The following is a 22,459-nucleotide window of genomic DNA, read 5'->3' as shown; positions in this document are numbered from 1 at the left end:
AAGGAAAAGGAGGACTTCCGGGTTAGCGCCAACGCGTAATGGCGGATTCCCTCTGAGATCCGGAGGGAGCAACAACGACCTTCTTGCGACACTGAAGAAGAGCAGGAAATTAGAGTGGGGAGGCTTATATCTTGGGTCCAGTCACAATCCACCCACCCACCAATATAAATATGAATGGGTGCAAGAGGAGAGGTGCATTTGGAGTCACCACCGGGGTGGGGGATAAGTCTATCCCCCAGCACTGGAGACCCCAACCACTAAGAATCAAGCCTTTCTTGGTCATGGGGATGGAATGTTGGGAACAAGACATGACAATCAAGTTTGCATCCTGCCCTTCCTCTGTAGAGTTCTCCCATCCCAACAGCCAATGGAACTTAATAGAAGACATCTGAAGGCAGCCCTGTTTAGGGAAGCTTTTAATGTTTGATGTATTACAGTATTTTAATATTTTTTGGGAAGCCGGGTGGGGAAGCCCAACCAGATGGGTGGGGTATAAATAAATAAATAAATAATAATAATGTTGGCGTACAAAAGAGAACCAAATGACAAAGTGCCCTGCAAAGGTGCCCACAAAATATAAACCAAGTTCTTCTAGTTTAGCCAGTTACAACATTTACTGTGCTATCCTTCAAATTTAGCCAGTTACAACATTTACTGTGCTATCCTTCAAATTTAGCCAGTTACAACATTTACTGTGCTATGCTTATTCCTGGTTTCTCAGCTTCCAAGCAAAGCAGCCGTGTGAGGAACTGTCTCAGAGCAGTGCTTGCTTCGCAAGAAATTTGACACACGTGAAGCGGCCATTCGATGCTAAATGTTCTCAACAACAGCCATTCCAGACCTGTTTCCTGTGATAATAAACTGGTATATTTATGTATCAGAAAGTACCACGGGTGAATTCAAATACCTGTATCACCTCCTTTGGAAAGGAAATCTGGTTGACGCTGGTGCTGTCGCTTGAAATACTGTCAATGTCAACATTAGGCAGCACCTGGAAAGTAAAAGCCCACAGATTCAATCTAGTTTCCCATCTTCTGAAGTATCAAGAGGACATGAACCAAGCTCCCGATGCAGTCTTTGTCCTCTCTATGCCATTAAATGCTCAGCCTGTGGCATGCATTCACTTGATTTATTATTTACTCCATTTCTGGACTGCCCATCATCAGATTCTGGGGAAACCCAGCCAGATTGGCAGGGTATAAATAATAAAATAATAATTTTTTAAAAAATATTATCATCATCATTATTATTACTGCTTTAACCTATTTTTTTAAAGAAAAGGATGGAGCCAAACTACTGGGTGTGTGGAAGTAGTAAAAGGTAAAGGTAAAGGGACCCCTGACCATTAGGTCCAGTCATGACCGACTCTGGGGTTGCGGCGCTCATCTCGTACAGCTTCCGGGTCATGTGGCCAGCATGACTAAGCCGCTTCTGACGAACCAGAGCAGTGCACAGAAATGCCGTTTACCTTCCCGCCGGAGCGGTACCTATTTATCTACTTGCACTTTGACGTGCTTTCGAACTGCTAGGTTGGCAGGAGCAGGGACTGAGCAACGGGAGCTCACCCCGTCACGGGAATTCGAACCGCCAACCTTCGAATTGACAAGTCCTAGGCTCTGTGGTTTAACCCACAGCCCCAAACACGTCCCGTGTGGAAGTACATATTCCAATATTTTTATTTAAGTTGCTGGCCCCCTAGCACAAGGATGTGGAACCTGAGTTCCCCCCGTTGTTGCAGGACTTCCAACTCTCATCAGTCCCAACCAACCACCATGGTGAATGGTTGGGAAAGATGGGAACTGTGTAGCCTATGCCTGATGTACCAGTTTCAGTTTGCAGTCATGAGGACTAGAGCCTTCAATTTGCAAACTGGATTGTCAGGAAACCAGCAAGCTCCCAGCAGTTTCTTTAAAAGGTGCAACTGAGGTTCTGCTTGGCCCTTTGAACCTCATAAGTCACTGGCTTTTAAGCTCTGATTTAAACAAAAGCAAAAACCCACAATCCACACAAACACACATTTTTCTGACCACGAAATAAAACAGATCTCAAAGCTGAAGTAACCAGACACAGAAGATGGAGGGTTAAATTCATAGAGGCAGCTCTTGCCCTTCTGGTTCCATACCTGGACAGTCAGTTTGGGAGGGTCTTTCTTCTCCGATTTAATCTCTATTATGCCAATGTTGGGCTTCTTTGCCTTTGGCTGTGGTTTCAGGGGAGCAGGAGGAACAGAGGATGTCACAGTAAGAGGGTGGAATTCGCCTATGCTTATTCCTGTAGGCTGAGAAGAGATGCTGTTGATTTGTTTTTGACCTAATGTAAGTGCAAAACAAAAGGAAGCAGGAGAGAATCACCTTTAACAAATCCTGAGCCAGAACGCAAATTATAAACAAAAGAGAAAACTGAACATGTGTGATAATCTATAAATCCAGCCAGCCAGACATAGACATCCAAACGCACACCCTTCTAGTAACTGCAATGCTGTATTTCATACCAGACCAACAGGAAACTGCCTGTGACACCTACCCAACCTGTTACTTTCCTCATTTCTGTCATAAAGATCACACACACATGCATGTCGCCTTGGGAAAAATGTGTGAAGTTTTACGGGCCACCTGCTCATTTACTACAGAGGCAAGCTCAGTTTCCTTGTATTTATTTGCAAAGCCCTGAACCACGATCTGATCCCTTACATTCCACCTTAATCTCTGATATCATCCGTAGGAGCAATGCGGTCATCCCCAGTTGGTGGGGCTCATTTAATACTGACACACAAACGAGACAGTAGCGTTGCCAGCCCTGTCCTGTGAAATGCCTTGCCAACAGGGATTCGGCAGGCACTTTCTGTCTTAACCTTTCAACGTTTGTTGAAAACATTTCTGTGCTGCCAGACATTTCCTCTAACAGTTAGATGATGATCTGGAATCTTAAATATTCATGTGGTTTTTATTGTGCACTGTATATATGCAATTGCTATAAACTGCTTTGATTTTTCAATAATGAAGTTTCAGAATACAGTGGACCCTTGGGTTACATTACCCTCAGGTAACGTAACTTTCGGGTTGCGAATGCGGCAAACCCGGAAGTGTATACTTCCAGGTTTTGCCGTGTGTGCATGTGCAGAAGTGCTCCATTGCGCTGCGCATGCAGAAGCGGTGCCTCTAGATGTGGACTTTTCGGGGTACGTACGGACCGCTGGAACAAATTAAGTTCATATCCGGAGGGTCCACTGGACAACCATTTTTTATAAATAAAAATATAGGCTCAGGATGTGGGGGGAAGCATACAAAAGGAATCAGAGACTCCCTCTCTCAGGCTACTGCATATACAGTCATACCTCTTGTTACGTTCAGTTCAGGTTACGTTTTTTCAGGTTGCGTCCCGCGGCAACCCGGAAGTACCGGAAAGGGTTACTTCCAGGTTTCGCCACTCGTGCATGCTCAAAATGAAGTCACATGCATGCTCAGAAGCGGCAAATCGCAACCTGCGCAATCGCAGGTTGCGTTCTGCACATGTTGTGAACGGGGCTCCGGAACGGATCCTGTTCGCAACCAGAGGTCCCACTGCAGAATCATAGAATTGTAGAGCTGGAAGGGATCTATCCCCCTGCAATGCAGGAATATGCAGCTCTCCCATACGGGGATCAAACCTGCAACCTTTGCATTATCAGCACCACACTCTAAGCAACTGAGCTATCCTATACACTAGGAAAAAGGGTGGACCAGCTAGAACCTAAGAAGAGCCCTGCCAGATCAGACTAAAGGCTCATTTCCCCGAGCAACTTTGTAGGAAGCAAAAAATCAGGACCTGAGCGTAACAGCACTCTCTCACCCATGCTGCCCTGCAACTGTCTCTGAACCCTGGAGGTACTATATAACATCCTGGTACTGTGCCTTAAGCGTGATTTACCAAACCAAGCATGTTCAGGACTGTGTCTACTATTCTTTCACAAACAGTTTAACAGGCTTCAAATCTGCTGCAGTTTTCCTAGAACTGATTTCTCCTAAAAACACGAGCCTGAATATCAGACTTCCCCACTGTTTTCGTTTACTAGAGTGACATCTAGGGATGGTAAAAATAACTACAGTGAAAATAATAAAAGTTACATAGGGGGGCGGGGACTCCATATCTGTATGTACACACATCCCAGTGAAACAGCCTCAAATGAAGGTAACAAGTTCATATATACCCTGATGAAATCTGAATTGGAAGCAACTTACCAGGGAAGAGATCTTAAAATTAAGATAGAAAGTTTGGAGATAACATCTGTTTTTACAGCATTACGCCCCCGCCCCCCAAAGGTGGTGGGGAGGAAAAATCCATGATAGAAATTATGAGGAAAAGGAGTTGAAAATAGTAATAGTAGTACTGCAATAGCTTCAGACAAACCTATGATGCAGTTACATTTGGAATATGGTCTCTGCATCTCAAAAAGAGAGAAGACACTGGAGTTGAAAAAGGTGCAGAAAGGGTTTAACCAAAACTATCAGAGTGATGGAGCAAGACTCCTAGCTAGGAATGGCTGCAACAGTCTTCACCAAAGCTGGTGCTTTGGGCTACAATTCCCATCAGCCCCAGGCCCCATGGCCATGCTTGCGGAAGCTGGTGAGAGCTGTAGTCTGAAACATCTGGAAGGCATCGGCTTGGGGGAGGCTAAGATACAAGATCTGGAGTAAAAAGAACCCACTGATGTATCATAACCAAGTAATCATACGCAGAACACACACGCAAATGACTGGCCTCTTTAATTTACGAAAAGGGTGAGGAATAATAATAATAATAATAATAATAATAATAATAATAATAATAATTTATTATTTGTACCCCGCCCATCTGGCTGGGTCTCCCCAGCCACTCTGGGCGGCTTCCAACAAAGATGAAAGATACACTAAAATGTCACATATTAAAAACTTCCCTGAACAGGGCTGCCACACTATGCACAGCATAAGGGGGGGAAATGTTTTCTGTCTCCTATTAATGCTAGAATGTGGGGTGCTCTGGTGAAGCCCAAAAGCAGGAGATTCAGGAAAGACTGAAGTAAGTACCTCTGTGCAACACACATCAATCACACACACACACACACACCCCTGTATAGAATTCATAGGTGGCGGAACTAAAAAGGGATTAGACAAGTTCATGACAAGTTCAAGAGAAAGCCATCAGTGGCTTTTGGTATGGTATCAGGACCAGTATCAGCTGCTGGAGAAACAGCAAGGGAGGGCTACTCCCTTTTGTCCTGCTTATGGGCTTCCGAGGGGCATGTGACTGGCTGCCATGGGAAACGAGATGCTCCACTCAATAGGCTTTGGTTTGATAAATAGGCTTTCATCTGATAAATTCAGAAGAGCAGCAGCCCTGCTGTACTTTAACCTAGCCTAACCAATAATTTACTAAGAAAGGGTTCCGATTCCTTGGACTTCGTTTTTCTAACAGATCCTCTGCACCTCTCATTTGCAGTATTATTTTCCTCATTAGGATAACCAGACACACACATGAACACATTCTGGGGCTAAGAATATAATTAGGGACATGAAGCCTCCCTCAAATCATGAGCTGCCTTGCTCCTGCATCCAGAAAAATCCCATGTGAACCACTACACGGACAAACGAGGAAGAACAATTTGCGGTGTAGGAGCAGACTTTTTTTTCCTGAGTGAAAGTGGCTCATGTAAGTTGAGCCTCTCTTTTTTCTTTTCCATACCTAATGGAATCGCCATTGGGATGAGATGTCCTTTAAGAGCACCTGAGAGTTCAGAGGTCTCTCTGGTGGGGCTGAAGAGATACTGGAGCTCCTGATGAGAAGCAGATCCTGGAGGTGGCTTCCTAGGACTGCTGCGCATGTAGGGACCAGTCTGCGTCCTTGCCGATTTCACTTTCGTACCTGGAAAGAACGTCAGGTAAATCGTGAGTCTCCGGCAGCTCAGTGCAAGAGCATCTGATGCCAGCTTCAGTCCTTGGCATCTTCGGGGAGGGAGAGAAAAATCTCCTGCCAGAAATCCCGGACAGCCACTACCATTCAGTGTAGAAATGGTCTGACTCGATCTAAGACGGGTTATTTATTTACAGCATTTATACCTCACCTTGAGTCAAACAGTCTCTTAGAGCAGCTTACGAAAATTAATTCTAAACCTCTCTCCTAGGCTATGAGAAGAGCATGAAGCTTTAGAGCTGTGTTCCCCAAGTGGGTGAAACCGTCCCCTGGGGGCACTGGAACGATCCAAGGGGGCAGCAGTAGCCTTGGATGCAATTGGGAGAGCACTGAATAAAAATAAGGGGGTGGCGGAAGAATAAAGAAGAAGATGTTTCATCTGCTGTGTAATGACGCTTAATGCCAGGTTGGGCGCTGTTGCAGGATGGTGGTGAGGGGTTTTTCTGGACTTGGGTGAACCCTCTTTGGCTTCACCCAGGCCTGAGAAGTGGATTGCAGCTTGCCTGCCTATTTGGCCAATGACGGGCAGGCTGCAGCGCCAGCCCTGCCACTGGGGCAGATTGGACTGAGCTGGCAGGATGTAGGTGGAAATAGAGATACATGAAAGAACCCAAATTTGTCAATGCATCTTTCTGTTTGTTCACTTAAAGAAAGTAGATTTCCAGGGAGGTGCCAAATAATTATTTTTTCTGAAAAGGAGGTGCTAGGCCAAATAAGTTTGGGAACCTCTGCTTTAGAGCAAGCTTCAGAGGTCTAAAGCAAGTAACCTAAAAATGTAATTACTCTGGTTGTCACACTGTGATTTTCTTTGCATCTGAGCTTAAAGCATGGAGGGCCATCAGCTTCCCATTCATCCAGCTGCAGGGGGCGGGGGCAGGGAGCATGCACAGGGCACAAGCACCATTGGCCCCTGGTCTCAGACCCTACATGTTAGGAACTGGTTCAGTGCCATGACCTGCCTAAGTGGAGCTGCCCTTTCATGGAGCCAAAAGAAGCTTGCTCTTCTCAAATTCTGGGAGAATGGAAGGCTCAACAGAGTCTCTCAATCCCATAAACATCCTCAAAATGGATAGCAGGGCCCACGCTAATGAGCCAACCTGCCACTTACCCCAAGCAATGCCAATGAAACTGCCATAAAGACTTCTTAAAAGATCAAGGAGAAAGAACGTTTAAACAGGAAATGAAGGCAGTGTTAACGATATTGAAGCAATGCAGCTGCAAAGTGCTAGCTTGAAAGCAAAACATAATGGGAATGTTGGGACTGTCCGTGGGAAACAGAGGGACAGTCCATTCACAGTGCAAAGCACCGGAATTAGCTCAGAGTGTAATATGAGCTCTTCCGTTTATTCCTGTCCAGGAAGTGCAGGAAGTGTTTGTCACTACACTGCTGGAGTTTGAAGAGAGCAGTCATGTTTTTTGTAACGCTGCAAAGACAGAAATAAAGGCATGTAAATACGTTTCTGTCTATCTCTTTCCCCTGCCAGGAGGCAGGAAAGGGTGTGTGTGTTCTTCTCACGTTTGACAAGAATCGCCTATCGAGACCTAGCCTGGAACTTGCTGGGGAATGCAGCCAGGGAGGTCAACAGGGAATCATGCCGGGTGCCTGGGAGAGTTGCCAGTTTCTCCTGATAAAGGCTTGATTTCCGACAGGCAGACCATTTGAAACATTGGTTTTTAGGAGAAGGCGTTTTACCTACCCTTAACACTCTCTATCAGTTTAGGTCTTGGAGGCTTTGATTTGGGAGAAGGTGAGTTGAACCTCAGGTACGGGGATTTCTTAAGTGTGCTCCTGTGACCCTGGTAAATCGGCCGGCCATATATCTGAGAGAGATAATCTTCATTTCGTGCCCCTGTCCATCTTTTCGGAGGCCCCTGCAAAAAACCAGAAAATGACTCTGAAAGTTTTTAATAAAAAAGGCAACATGCTGGCGGGGGGGGGGGGGGAGAGAGAGAGAGAGAGAGAGAGAGAGAGAGAGAGAGAGAGAGAGAGAGAGATGGATCTGGGTGGAGGATTTGGGCTGAAATACCTGATGGGATGGCCTTGGTCAAATTACTCTCTCAACCTAACCACCTCTCAGTGCTGTTGCTAGAATAAAACGGGATTAACTATTCCAAGCATTTTGGAAAAAAGGTGCGGTGCAAATGTAGGATACAATTACTGCTATTGATTTGTGCAGCACCGTTGACAGACATGGTGCTTGAGCAAAAGGGCACCAGCAAATGATACAAGTGATGCTGCATTTGTTTATAGGGTCTTATACCTAGATCTTCAACAAAGTTCTCAGGGTAGCTTACACCACCAGTGGCTTTGTACTTGGCATTGCTTGGGAATTCAAAAAACAAACAAAAAACCCCAGAGCATTTCTAAAATCAGTGATTAAAATCAGTGCAGTTTCAAAAGGTTCAGCCTGTCACCTTTGATCCAAAAGGAACCATCATGCAAATTTGGTTACAACAACTTAAGAGGTATCCAAATGCATAACCAAAAAAGAAAAGCTCGGCTATATGAGAATCCAGACCTGAAGAATGTATTCCTCAACCCAAGGTCCCTGAAATCAGTTGCCCTGAAGTACAGCAGGGAAAATATGCTATTTATTTATTTTTTTTAGAGAAAGGAGAGCATAATTTCTAGCATTTATACTATGGTTGGTCGAAACCTCGGTCCATGGAGGTTGCTGGGCAGAGCTAAGAATCCCTGACTGTTTCCAAACTCTGCAGTCTCACCTTATCTGCTACCACTGGAGTGGGCTTTGCTGCAGGCAAATGCCTTTTAGTTGGCATTCCCGTGGGGTACTGAGATTTTGCATGTGTTTCTCTGCTGGATTTCATTGTCTTGACAGCCCGTTGTGCCTCGAGGACATCATTCCTTGCCATTTCATCCTAAAGGCAAAATGTAAAAGCAGCTGGTAAGGTTAGAGCACAGCAAAGGTGCAGCTTTCGACCAAAATCACTGATGGACTCTTTCAACAATCTGGTCTTCTATTTTGTAACGACATGCACTTTCTCTTTTGTATAATTTCCCCTTCAATATAGCTTTTTAAAAATGAAGACTTAATGTCAGGGAACTGCCATCGGAGCGAGAGGCGGAGGCAAGGCTCCAAAGCGATGCTGGAGAAGGGCCCAGCAGGGAGAGAGGCAGCTCATCGGCTGGGGAAGGAAATCAGCGTAACACCAGGGATAAAGGGGGGCAGATGGGGGAATCGGCGAGGGGCCTCCAGGACTCCTCGCCGGAGACCAGCGGGGAGAGCACGGGTCCTCCGCTGCCCACACCCACCCTGCGCAGAAGACTTCCGCACAGGGAGAGTAGGCGGAGACTTGGCGTCAAAGAACTTCTTTGCTGGAAGAGGTTCAAGAAACGCCCACTGACGGATTCTGCTAGCGACTGAAACAGCCATGAAGTGAAGGGCTGTCCAGACAGAAAGGGTTCAACCAGGCAACCTAGCCAGGAGTGGCGGCAACTTACGCACAAGCAACCCCTATAAACATTACACTTAAGTATCAATAGGTGGGTCTTAAAAGCCATACCTGGATTTCCATGCTGATTGTCTTAATCCACTCATCTACAGACTTTCTGATTCGTATCTCCTCTAGGACATCTCTTGATGAGAGAAGGAAGTGATGTAATTTAGGATGGGTTTTTTTTTTTTAACTTGCATCTAGTGAACAAAACTAAAAACTTTGAAACCACCAAGCTTGCCTAATACTGTATTTGCTGCTGGCATTTAGGTATATCAACACAGGTTTAAAAACAACTGCCACAGAGCTCTACCTGTCTGCTGTCAACTCATCAATGAAGGCGTGCAGAGCATTCCCATCCTTGGCACGGATAATGGCTTCCAGGTTTTCTTCAAGGAGCTTCTTGTTCTTGCGCACTGCTCTCAGGATCTTTTCAGCATCCCTCAGTATGGATTTGGAAGCCATGGTTGACTGAAGAATGGCTGACTTCGAAAGCTCCTGGAGTTCTGGAAGGCTTGGGGCAACAGGGTATTTTTGCTAAAATCCAAACAAAATGGGATCAGAGGTTCAAATATTCAGGACTGTCCTCAGTACTGATCAGCCAGATACCCTGATAAGGTCAGCAGTGCTCTGAAATTGTATTTTGGTTTCCTGTTAATTGTGTTGCTTTGACTGTGTACTTTATATTTGACTTTTTTCGGAAATGTTTGATTCTGCATTGTTTTATTGATGTTTAATATGCTGTGAACCGCTTTGAGATTCTTCTTAAAAATATAAAGCGGTATAGAAATGAAATAAAATAATAATAATTTACTTTTTCATTTATTGCCGATTCAAACATCCTGGAAAACTGCCACAAAACCGGAAATTTTCATTGTATGAAGATCACTGTGCACACCCGTCTTCTGCAATCTTGTGCATTCCTGATCACACAGCCATGATGGTGGAAGTCCCAAATAGGAACCACCCTTCCCTTCCCTTTCCTTTCCTTTCCTTCCCTTCCCTTTCCACTCTTCCTCCATGTCAGGGAACTGCCATCAGAGCTAGAGGTGGAGGCAAGGCTCCCAAGCGATGCTGGAGAAGGGCCCAGAAGGGAGAGAGGTAGCTCATCGGCTGGGGAAGGAAATCAGCGTAACACCAGTGGAGAAGGGGGGCAGATGGGGGAATCGGAGAGGAGGCCCCAGGACTTCTCGGCGGAGACCAGCGGGGAGAGCACAGGTCCTCCGCTGCCCACACCCACCCTGCGCAGAAGGCTTCTGCGCAGGGAAAGTAGGCAGAGACTTGGCGCCAAAGAACTTCTTTGCTGGAAGAGGTTCAAGAAACGCCCACTGACGGATTCTGCCAGTGACTGAAACAGCCACGAAGTGAAGGGCTGTCCAGACAGAAAGGGTTTAACAAGGTAACCTAGCCAGGAGCGGCGGCAACTTACGCACGAGCAACCCCTATAACCATTACACTCCAGGGAGATCAAGGTGGTCACATGGCTCTCCACCCTTTCCATTTTATCCTCATAATCACCCTGTGAGGGTTGGCTAGGCTAAATCAGGTTACTAAAATAATCATAAGCATGAAATAAAATAACCACCCACTATAAAGACAACATGGCAGAAATTTAGAAGCAGCACAAAAAGCCCTCAGCCCAGGGTCACAAAGTTTGGGGAGGTGAGGTCTTTGTCTGGTGCCAGGGACACAGCCCTTGTGGGTCCCAGGAGAGCATTCCGCAGACAGGGCACCCCAATCACCACCCACCGCAGTTGCGGGAACCTGTAGAAGCACCTCCGATGATGACGGCCACAGCAAACAGGCAGACTGATGCGGAGGCAGGTGATCCTTCTGTCGGGCGATGTCTCTGCAGTGTGAGGTTGCCTACAAATTAAAAGGAGAAAGTGAGGCCCTTTGACTCCCAAGGCAATCTACACACGTAAATAAAACTACTCAGCCATGCAATACGTGTCTGCAACAGGCAAACGCTAGAGGCCATTTGCAGTAGGAGAACCCACCCACACCACCCCCAGCTTCCAAGCCCTTTTAGAGAATCTTAGTTCTCATGGTATAAGGAACTGGTACACAAGTTTCTTCAAAAGAGGTGGCGGGAGCTTCATAGCACTGCATTGCTGCCAGGCCCTATACAAACTACAGAACAGGGACATTTAAATCCCCGTAGTTTTACTGAAGGTGCACCCAGGCTGTTGCAGTCTGGCGACTGGCTAGCTTGACGCTAGTGCATGAAGCCACAGACCAGGAGTGCTGATGGCTTCGAAAAGGGAATGAACTACATGGCAATGAACGCCTGGCAGATGCAAGCATCAGGTCTGCCTTTCTAGTTGTACATGGGTCCAGCCCTGCTTTAAAAACCCCATTTTTAAGGTTATGGCAGAATCAAGGCAGGCAGCTGGGCGCTATGGTTTTTAGTGATTGCATTGCTCACATGTCCTGCAGTGGAATGTTTAAAGGAGCCTTTCGCCAACCCTCCAGAAATTACGGACTACCACCTTCATCAGCCCCAGTGTCATATGTAGACCAAAACGTCTGGGGGCCAGCAGGTTGCCATAAACTGGATTAGAGGTATTTGGTTTTAGGGTATTTTATTGCTCCAAGGCACTGTCTCCATAATTTAAAAACAAACAAACAAATTGACACAGAACCTTCATAATACTATTCATGTCCGACTTCCACTCCTTTGCATCCTGTAAGGCAAGAGGGGAGAAAGAATCTGTTACACTTAAGATAAAGTTCCCTACACAGATATAAAGTGCAGTATACCAGAATCACGAGGCATCTTAAAGGCTAACAGATTTATTATGACATGAGCATGTACGGACTCAAGCCCACTTTGTCAGATGCTTGACGTGAAGATGTGCTAAGCTGTTTTTGCTGCAAGAGACGAGCGCAGCAACTTGTCTGGAAAGAAAGTATGCTAGAACTCTCCGTTAAAATCTCACCAAGACTATCTGTATGGAGTTCTAATATACACTTGTGTCTTCCTAAAAGGTAAAGGTAAAGGTACCCCTGCCCGTACGGGCCAGTCTTGACAGACTCTGGGGTTGTGCGCCCATCTCACTCAAGAGGCCGGGGGCCAGCGCTCTCCGGAGACACTTCCGGGTCACGTGGCCAGCGTGACGAAGCTGCATCTGGCGAGCCAGCGCAGCACACGGAAACGCCATTTACCTTCCCGCTGGTAAGCGGTCCCTATTTATCTACTTGCACCCGGAGGTGCTTTCGAACTGCTAGGTTGGCAGGCGCTGGGACCGAGCAGCGGGAGCACACCCCGCCGCGGGGATTCGAACTGCCGACCTTTCGATCAGCAAGCCCTAGGCGCTGAGGCTTTTGCCCACAGCGCCACTCGCGTCCCTTTGTGTCTTCCTACTGTAGGCCAAAACATTACCACCACCTCTGTGACCCTCAAGTAACGCCCTTATTCATCATGCTAGAAGGCCTAATTTTATCATGCGTTGGGACAGAGAAAATGTTCTCCTCTTGATTCCGTCCTTTAGGTTACCCTCCATGCCTACCGAAGTTCAACTCGACAGGACGGCTGAACAGTTACGAAAGCATATTGTACTGCAATAAAATGTGGATCCAACATTTAATAATTAACAATGCCTCCGCAATCCAGGAAAGAGCTTAGGGCAGGAGTGCACTCAGGCTATTTCACATTGCTCCCTCACAACAGTGCTGTATGGCTCCAAGGAACTACATAGGCTAGCAGAGTGCTGACACCAGGTGCCCCTGGCCCAAATTCAACACTACACTGTATGTGCAGTGAAACATCCACTTTCCTCCAGAAGGCATGCCCTCTCCCCTAAACCCCAAATAACAAAGGCTGCTTTTAAGCCAACATGCATCAGGAATTGTAAGGTGCTCACTGAATTACAGCCATTGCATGCCATTTGCATGGTTTATTCTGCTTACAGCTGAGGGGAGTCTGAAAACTGGATTTCCTGGCTGCTACATTTTCATTTGCAGAAACCACCTCTGCAAGTTCAAATTGCAGGCTCCTGCTTGCAAGTATTTCAACTTCTCCCACTATTAAGTTGTTGTTAAGCAGCTGGAGGAGAGGACAGAGGGTGAAGAAAGAGCTGTGAGTGGAGAAGGGGCCTCTTCCCATCCTTTGGACCCCCTGGGAAACTCAGCAAACCTGCTGCACCTGGAACTGGGTGGAGAGAGGACAGCTGAATGGGACACAGGTGTGGGCAGCCGGAAGAAGGACCATGCATCTTGGGACTGTCCAGAACAAGAAAGTCTAGAATGAGAGACTAGGGCAATATCCACTGTTTGCAGGATCTCTTCTCGTTGTGGGACTTTTGTGGGTGAGCTGAGAGTTTGTTTGGACCCGGGGTTAGAACCCAGAGGCTGGGAGGGAGGTAGTGTCAGAAGGAAAGTGAATTGATTTATGTATATTAGTAACTTTGTATTAATGTAACATTTTTATATGTGACTGTGTATTTTTTGTAGTATTTAAGCTAGCTGATGTTGCTTCAGTTTTTTGTACACCGCTTAGGGATATATATTAAGCAGCATAGAAATTAACTAGTCAATCAATCAATAATTAATCAAATTATTTCAGCAACCTGGTCATATTTTGCTTTACCTGCAAGATGTCGTGCATGTCCCGTTTCAGTTGCCCAAGATCATGAAGCACAGCATCTGCTTTCTTAACTGTTCTCTCAACCGGATTGTGATCTTGAAGTGTGCTTTTAGACGCAGGAAAGGGCTCAGTCTGCTGAATGTTCGATCTGCTACTAAGAAATATTTCAGAGTTCTCATTACTCCTGCATTTCTTCTTCAAGTGCTGAATCAAGACTGAATGAACCAGCAGTTGGGCTTCACCACCTACTATTGAGAATCGGGGGAAATCCCAACCAAATTGTGGGTGTTTATGAATCAAGTTACACAACTCTGGAGAGGGACACATATTCCTACAAGAACAAAAAGGTCCAGAAAGGCAGGGAAATAGATGCTTAAGCAAAGCCATGTTATTGGCCACCAAAGCTGCCATATGTTGGCAGAGCTGGTGTGGGTAAAAACTATTTATTTTTACCCAATTTGCTACTTAGCCCTTTTATTTTATATATTAGACATATGGCCCTTCATCATAAGATTTCAGGGTGGTTCACAAGATAAAAGTTTTGCCCAATCTGAGAATTTCACACTTATCACTTAAAATAAACACAAGACAATAAAATACCCATTATCCAAGAGGCAAAAATAAAGCAAAACACCTGACCATTGGAGGGAACTGAGAACAAATGTTTACCCCAGGTTTTGCCTGTATGCACTGGTTGACAGATGCAGACACAGCATTACACCTTCTAACAGGAAACTCAGGTGGTGAATGGATTGTAGCAAAACAAGGGCCACTGAGAAGTAAGAGAAAGTATCAACATGCTTGGGGTTACCCCAAGATTTGCAGAAGTAGTTTTTTTAAAAAAACAACCCTAAGGGGGCAGGGCAGCCCTCTCAACAGCCGAATAAGGACTGAGACTGCTCAGAAGCCATGGACTGTTGACTGTCACCTGGAAAAGGAAAACAGAAGGAGGTGCAAGGGGATGGAACGAGGACAAAAATGCCCTGCTAGGATCAAATGGTGGTGGAAATCATACAAGTGCTCCTTTTAGGAGGGAATATACGCAGCCACTTTTTCCTGCGGACTCCACTTGTCTGATTCTAATTCAGTAGTTCAGGCTAGGTACAAAAGAGGTGGACAAAGTTCAAGGGTCAGTTTGCCCTGTTTAGCACAGTTAAGCTCAAACACAGTATGCAAGTGTACTTTTCAACCTCATGCCTATGCAAACAAAGCTTTTAAAGAAAACAGTCTCTTCCATGGAACACATGTCTCAAGCATGTACAGAGTTCAGCTAGGAATTATGGGAGCAGTGTTATATAAATCACCAAAAATGGAAACCTCATAATTTTCTATTATTTCTGTTATTTGAACTGAGATTATGATATCGCTGCAGGTCAAATTTAGTTTCTAGGATATCAAGTATCTACAAGCTGTTCGCTTTTTAACAAGGGAGGTGCTTACTGCTCTCTTCCAAAACACCACGGCATCACATTGTCACTTCTGGGGTCGTTCCAAGAAGATGCACTCTGGCTTAATGGGGTTTCTTGAGAATTCAAGATGTGCTCTAGAAGTCTCCCTCCACCTAGATGAGAAAAAAGAGCATGCCATATTATAGCGGAATAGGGCAGAGCATAGTGTGTGCGCACGTTCAAATGTGTGTGTGAGAGAGACACATATATGGGGTAGTTACATTCCTGGTTTCCTTCCCAGAATGAATAGCATTTATGTATTTATAAATTATATCTATGCACATGTGCAAGCAGACATCATATGCTGCCCACTGATTTTTAAAGGTAGGTGTGTAGCAAATTGGCTGTAATAATGTTACTTGTCTGAGCATTAGTAAAATACTGAAGCAACATGATGAATACCAGAGAATTGTAAATAATAATAATAATAATAATAATAATAATAATAATAATAATAATAAAATTTATTTATACCCCGCCCTTCCCTGTTCAGAAAACTGGGCTCAGGGCAGCTAACAACAAATTTAAAACACTTAATTGATGCAACAAAAAACAGCATAAAATACAGTATAAAACATGAATAGCATTAAATTAAAAATTAAAAATCAATTTAGGGGGGAAATCCATCCAATAAACATTAGATGATCACCAGGGCTAGCTGGCTAAATTAGTCCTATTTGGGCCAGCGAGGAGACCAGGGGAAAATTAGCTGTGGGATCCCAGAGCGGGTAATCTTCATAAAAAGGGGAGGGGGAGGGAAGGAAGGGGAATAAAAGATCAGGCTAAGTTCAAACTGAAAGCCAGGCGGAATAGCTCTGTCTTACAGGCCCTGCGGAAGAAGGTTAAATCCTGCAGGGCCCCTAGTCTCATGGGACAGAGCATTTCACCATGTCGGAGCCATCACTGAGAAGGCCCTGGCCCTGGTGGAGGATAGCCTGACTTCCTTAGGGCCCGGGACCTCTAAACTATGATTATTCATGGACCTTAATGTCCTCTGCAGGGAATACCAGGAGAGGCGGTCCCGTAAATAATAATAATAATAATAATAATAATAATAATAATAATAATAATAATAATAATAATTTATTATTTATACCACGCCCATCTGGCTGAGTTTCCCCAGCCACTCTGGGCGGCTCCCAATCAGTGTTAAAAACAGTACAGCATTACATATTAAAAACTTCCCTGAACAGGGCTGCCTTAAGATGTTTTCTGAATGTCAGGTAATTCTTTATCTCTTTGACATCTGATGGGAGGGCGTTCCACAGGGCGGGCACCACTACCAAGAAGGCCCACTGTCTGGTTCCCTGTAGCCTCACTTCTCGCAATGAGGGAACCGCCAGAAGGCCCTCGGCGCTGGATCTCAGTGTCCGGGCTGAACGATGGGGGTGGAGACGCTCCTTCAGGTATACAGGACCGAGGCCGTTTAGGGCTTTAAAGGTCAGCACCAACACTTTGAATCGTGCTCGGAAACGTACTGGGAGCCAGTGCAGATCTCTCAGAACCGGTGTTATGTGGTCCCAGCGGCCACTCCCAGTCACCAGTCTAGCTGCCGCATTCTGGATTAATTGCAGTTTCCGGGTCACCTTCAAAGGTAGCCCCACGTAGAGCGCGTTGCAGTAGTCCAAGCGTGAGATAACTAGAGCATGCACCACTCTGGCGAGACAGTCCGCGGGGAGGTAGGGTCTTAGCCTGCGTACCAGGTGGAGCTGGTAGACAGCTGCCCTGGACACAGAGTTAACCTGCGCCTCCATGGACAGCTGTGAGTCCAAAATGACTCCCAGGCTGCGCACCTGGTCCTTCAGGGGCACAGTTACCCCATTCAGGACCAGGGAATCCTCCACACCTGCCCGCCTCCTGTCCCCCAAAAACAGTACTTCTGTCTTGTCAGGATTCAACCTCAATCTGTTAGCCGCCATCCAACCTCCAACCGCCTCCAGGCACTCACACAGGACCTTCACCGCCTTCACTGGTTCTGATTTAAAGGAGAGGTAGAGCTGGGTGTCATCTGCATACTGATGAACACCCAGTCCAAACCCCCTGATGATCTCTCCCAGCGGCTTCATGTAAATATTAAAAAGCATGGGGGAGAGAACAGAACCCTGAGGCACCCCACAAGTGAGAGCCCAGGGGTCTGAACACTCACCCCCCACCACCACTTTCTGGACACGGCCCAGGAGGAAGGAGCGGAACCACTGTATGACAGTGCCCCCAGCTCCCAGCCCCTCTAGACGGTCCAGAAGGATGTTATGGTCGATGGTGTCAAAGGCCGCTGAGAGATCCAGCAGAACTAGGAAACAGCTCTCACCTTTGTCCCTAGCCCGCCGGAGATCATCAACCAGCGCGACCAAGGCAGTTTCAGTCCCATGGTGAGGTCTGAATCCCGATTGGAAGGGATCCAAATGGTCCGTTTCCTCCAGGCGTGGAGTTGTTCAGCAACCACCCGCTCAATCACCTTGCCCAAGAATGGCAGATTTGAGACTGGGCGATAGTTGGCCAAATTGGCCGGGTCTAAAGGTGTTTTTTTAAGAAGCGGTTTAATGACCGCCTCTTTCAGCGGGTCTGGGAAGGCTCCCTCACAGAGGGAAGCATTCACCACCCCGCAGAGGCCATCGCCCAGCGCTTCCCGGCTCGCTTTTATCAGCCAGGATGGGCAAGGATCAAGGAGACAGATGGTCGGTTTCACTCGTCCAAGCAGCCTGTCCACATCCTCGGAGGTAACAGATTGGAATTGATCCCATATAACAGGACCAGACAGAACTCTAGCACTCTCCCGCCCTGGCCCTGCTCCCACGGTGGAGTTTACCTCCTTCTGAATCTGAGGGCCCTAAGCCACAAAGGGCTTTAAAGGTCAAAACCAACACCTTAAACCTGACCCAATACTCTTTTTGAGCTGTAATGGACAAGCTGGAAGGCTTATTTAGAATAAAAGCCTAATACACATTCAAAGAGTGTGAAATGCTTGAAAACTGTGAAGTCTCAAGTGGTGCTGATAAAAAGCAACAATACATCTAATGCCAGCCAGAGCACTGTTGATGTAGGCGAGAATAGTCATGGTTGTGGAAAACAACACAACAGCAAGTGGGCGATCCACATCAATAATGAGAAAGAGAAGCTTTGAAGCTTCCTGGAGCTCACCCAAAGTTCTTCCACAAGTTGACTGTTGCACATTTTCTTTTTCTCCAACCGGTTGTTCTCTCTTTGCCAGTTTCTGTGATATTTTAGTATCTTTAGATACCGGCACAGGAGCGTATCTGCGTGGTGCTGGTGTCTTCTGAGAATTAATACCACGGCTTTCATGTTTCCGGGAATATGCTGGAATGTGGGAAGATAGGTTTGCCCAATTAGAAAAAAGCGTATTAAAGAGGGTGAGCAGTGAAAAGCAAATCACGAGAATTATGCCAGCGGTTAAAATGACCTCCTCGAGATAGAACGGTCTCAACTTGTCAGATAAAGAGAACACACATTTTGCAAAACAGAGCTGGATATCTGGAAGGAAGCAAGTGGCAGATTATAGTCATGCCCATCTGTTTCATAAGTACTTAAAACACATGTCATGAACTACAATACGTGCTTGGTGACTGCTCCAGAGTTATGGACTTGTGGAGATCTGCCCAAACCTGAACATGTTTCAGAAGCGATCTTTCAATTTAAGAAACCTTTCAGTAGTCAGTAGTAACCAACAGAGGGAAGTGGGGATGGAAGAAAGAGGAGGTTGCTGAAGTTATGCCCTTTTGTCTCTCCTGTCTTCCAGCTGGGACATTTAACCTATTCACAGACGGAATATTCACAATTCACTATTCTGTTTGTACTAGAACCCAGCTACTATTCAGTAGCTAAAGTTACACAAACCTCTCCATTACTTTTTTCACTACTATGCATTTCAACACAGGGACTCGGATCCAGAAGTCACAGCAACCCTTGGTTAAGCAGGCATAAGTATTGAGATGTCTCAACTGAAAACCGTCATTTATAATTGCTGGCAAACCACAAACCACGATCTGAAGTGGGTTTGGTGTTAGGATCGTGGCCATTGCTCTGCCACCATAGGCTGCTACACCATGACGTGAATTTAGGAATCTGAGAAGACTGAAGATGAGAGGAGACAATAATGGTTTAGCCATTCCATGGCTGAAGTTCATATCATAGTTTGGGTTCTGAACTATGATTAATTTTAACCATGATTTGGTGTGGTCTTAACCAAGCTGAACAGGCCTCTAAAGGCAAGAATTAGTTTTTACATTATTGCTTTGGGGCATTAAGCAATCCTAATCTTATGCCTGGTCTACTTTTTATGGAGTCTTAAATTGAAGATGACAAGAGCTAGAAAACACACAATTTTAACTGAAAGGAGATGCACAGTATCAGCCTTTGCTGCTTTGCAGTTCTCTACGAATCAGAGCAACCCAATGCCTCTCACCTTGCGCAGGTATGGCGTTGGAAGGAAAAAAACCATGCTGGTGAGCAGAGATAGGGTCAGTAAGAGGCTTGCCTGCATTCACGGCATGTGTTGCCGTTCTTTTGGAAGCTGCTGTGTTGACATCTTGGAAGCCACCCGAGTTCAGTGCAGAGTTAATCAAACGGGACTAGGAGAAAGAGGTTTCAGTTCAAACACAGGAATAGCTTGGCAAGAACGTCCGTGCACAAAAAAGACACTGTCAGTTGCAGAGAAAATATCATAAATACTCGCCTGTAGCTCAGGGGCTCTGCACACCTCTATGGGCTGCCCACATGCCCTCCAACCTAGCCCTAGGCTCCAAAGACCTCCCTCCCTTTAATCAAGGGTCTTCTTGGAAACACTTCCCCATTTGCAGAATGTCTTCCCTGATGAAGTGCCTCTGTTTACCACGTTGACATTCAAGAGGAATTTTTAAACATCCCTGTTTATCCTGCCATTTGATGGGTGAAAGGTACTGTTCCTGGCAATCTTGAGAATATTAGTTGCGTGGAAATTTAACCATTTCTAAATGATTTGTTTGTTTGTTTGTTTATTAATTAATTATGTGCTGTTAGCCTGTTATGCTGCTTGGCACCCCAGACTCCTTTGGGTGGAAGGTCAAGAAGCTTATTTATTAAAGGTTGCAGTCAATGTACAGTGGTACCTCGGGTTACATACGCTTCAGGTTACATACGCTTCAGGTTACAGACTCCACTAACCCAGAAATAGTACCTCAGGTTAAGAACTTTGCTTCAGGATGAGAACAGAAATCGTGTTCTGGCGGCGCGACGGCAGCAGGAGGCCCCATTAGCTAAAGTGGTGCTTCAGGTTAAGAACAGTTTCAGGTTAAGAACGGACCTCCGGAACAAATTCAGTACTTAACCCGAGGTACCACTGTACTGCTAAGCCTAAAGTTCTGTCAGTGCAAGGACTTCTCTTTGCGTAAGGGTTCGCAGAAGTGGCCTAGTCAGGCTGGCCACATGACCCGGAAGCTGTCTGCAGACAAACGCCGGCTCCCTCGGCCTATAGAGGGAGATGAGCGTGCAACCCCAGAGTCAGCCACGACTGGACCTAATGGTCAGGGGTCCCTTTACCTTTAAGGGAACATTCTCCCCCTCTGCTTCCTCACCCCATATCTGTTCTGGGGGTACCCTCCCCCAACCCTATGGAGCATATACAGGAACAGTATATCTCCTCCTAAGGGTGCCATTCTGTGTGTTTTTGTGGGTTGGATCTTGAGAAAAGCGTGCAGAGGTGGGCTTGCAAAAGCTGCTTCCCCCTTTCCCCACCAGAGCCTGCTGAATCGGGTGGGACCAGCTAAGTTGGCCTCCACCAGCTCTCTTTCCTTGGGATCCAACCATGGGTTGTTAATATGCATAGGTTATAACAACAGCAGCATAAGGTGAGCAACATAAGGGCACAGTAAACCAAAATAAGTTCCCTTAATGCAGTTACATTTTAAAATTGTAGCCACGGGTGATGTACAGAATGGTCACCTCCAGGCTTGACTACTGTAACCAGCTCTACATGGGGCTGCCCTTGAAACTGACCCCAAAATTCCAGCGGGTGCAGAATGCTACGGCGAGACTCGTCACGGGGTCCTCGCCGGGGGAGCACATTCATCCGCTGCTATACCCGTTGCACTGGCTCCCAGTGGAGTACAGGATCAGGTTTAAGGTGCTGGTTTTAACCTTTAAAGCCCTATATGGCTTAGGACCCTCGTACCTATGGGACCTCCTCTCCTGGTATTCCCCACGGAGGACCTTAAGGTCTGCAAATAATAACACCCTGAAGATCCCAGGCCCTAGGGAGATTAGACTGGCCTCGACCAGAGCCAGGGCCTTTTCGGCCGTGGTCCTGGCCTGGTGGAACGTTCTCTCACAAGAGACTAGGGCCCTGCGGGACGTGACATCTTTTTGCAGGGCCTGCAAGACGGAGCTGTTCCGCCAGGCCTTTGGTCGGGGTTCAGTCTGATTCTTTTCTTTCTGTATAAGAACAAGCATTAAAGAGGCCTCCTAGCCCTTTCACAGGTCCTTTATAAGACCAGTGGTAACAGCTGGCTCTGGAGAATATTAACCACTCTCAATTTTACCCATGGACCATCATCTGTCCAGATTTTGCTCTGAACTAATTTCAAGATGTATTTTAACTAATTGATTGCCTGTTTTTATGTTCTTATGCTCTTTGTATACTGTCTTAGTTTCATGATGTTAGCCATCCTAAGCCCGGCTCCGGCTGGGGTACAAATATATATAATAATAATAATAATAATAATAATAATAATAATAATAATAATAATAATGCCAGTACCTGAATATTCATTTGCTGCTGCTGCAAATTTTCCAGATGCTGAATTCGCTGTTCCATGAACTGATTCATCTGCTTTTCAAGTTCGTCGACTCTCTGATGGCAAGGGGGCCCCTCAAGCTGTTGAGCCTTCAAGATGGCTTGCTGGTCTGCAACACGCTGCAGCTGTTTGTCTGTCTCCTGCAACTTGGTAAGCATTTCGGACACAGAGCTCACTTTTGCTTCCAAGTCGCTCTGGACCTGGAGGGAAAGACGCAAGCCAAAAGTTGTGAAGGTCAGAACTTCTCTCCCCCAAGC

The 22,459-nt window shown here is 46.1% G+C and overlaps 1 protein-coding gene across 6 annotated transcripts in view; it reads right to left on the bottom strand.

The window, feature by feature from the left end:
- KIAA0586 overlaps positions 1-22,459 on the bottom strand; it is a 72,796-nt gene that overhangs the window by 42,133 nt on the left and 8,204 nt on the right. For 2 of the 6 annotated variants that reach the window (XM_081908967.1, XM_081908968.1), the window contains exons 7-20: positions 22,166-22,402; positions 19,838-20,003; positions 18,556-18,732; positions 15,410-15,530; positions 13,973-14,123; positions 12,027-12,068; positions 11,131-11,247; positions 9,695-9,918; positions 9,451-9,523; positions 8,650-8,805; positions 7,623-7,797; positions 5,698-5,877; positions 2,123-2,310; positions 908-991 (exon numbers count right to left, since the gene is read on the bottom strand). In XM_081908967.1, coding sequence (XP_081765093.1) covers positions 908-991; positions 2,123-2,310; positions 5,698-5,877; positions 7,623-7,797; positions 8,650-8,805; positions 9,451-9,523; positions 9,695-9,918; positions 11,131-11,247; positions 12,027-12,068; positions 13,973-14,123; positions 15,410-15,530; positions 18,556-18,732; positions 19,838-20,003; positions 22,166-22,402 — 2,091 coding nt within the window. The remainder of the gene's footprint in view (positions 1-907; positions 992-2,122; positions 2,311-5,697; positions 5,878-7,622; positions 7,798-8,649; positions 8,806-9,450; positions 9,524-9,694; positions 9,919-11,130; positions 11,248-12,026; positions 12,069-13,972; positions 14,124-15,409; positions 15,531-18,555; positions 18,733-19,837; positions 20,004-22,165; positions 22,403-22,459) is intronic. The other 4 variants (XM_081908972.1, XM_081908970.1, XM_081908969.1 and 1 more) reach the window with 4 other exon arrangements.

Source organism: Podarcis melisellensis (genome assembly GCF_964234715.1).
Source record: "Podarcis melisellensis genome assembly, chromosome: 1".
NCBI classification, from domain to species: Eukaryota; Metazoa; Chordata; class Lepidosauria; order Squamata; family Lacertidae; genus Podarcis; species Podarcis melisellensis.
Note: the sequence above shows the minus strand (reverse complement) of the source record. Positions and strands in the feature narration are given on the sequence as shown.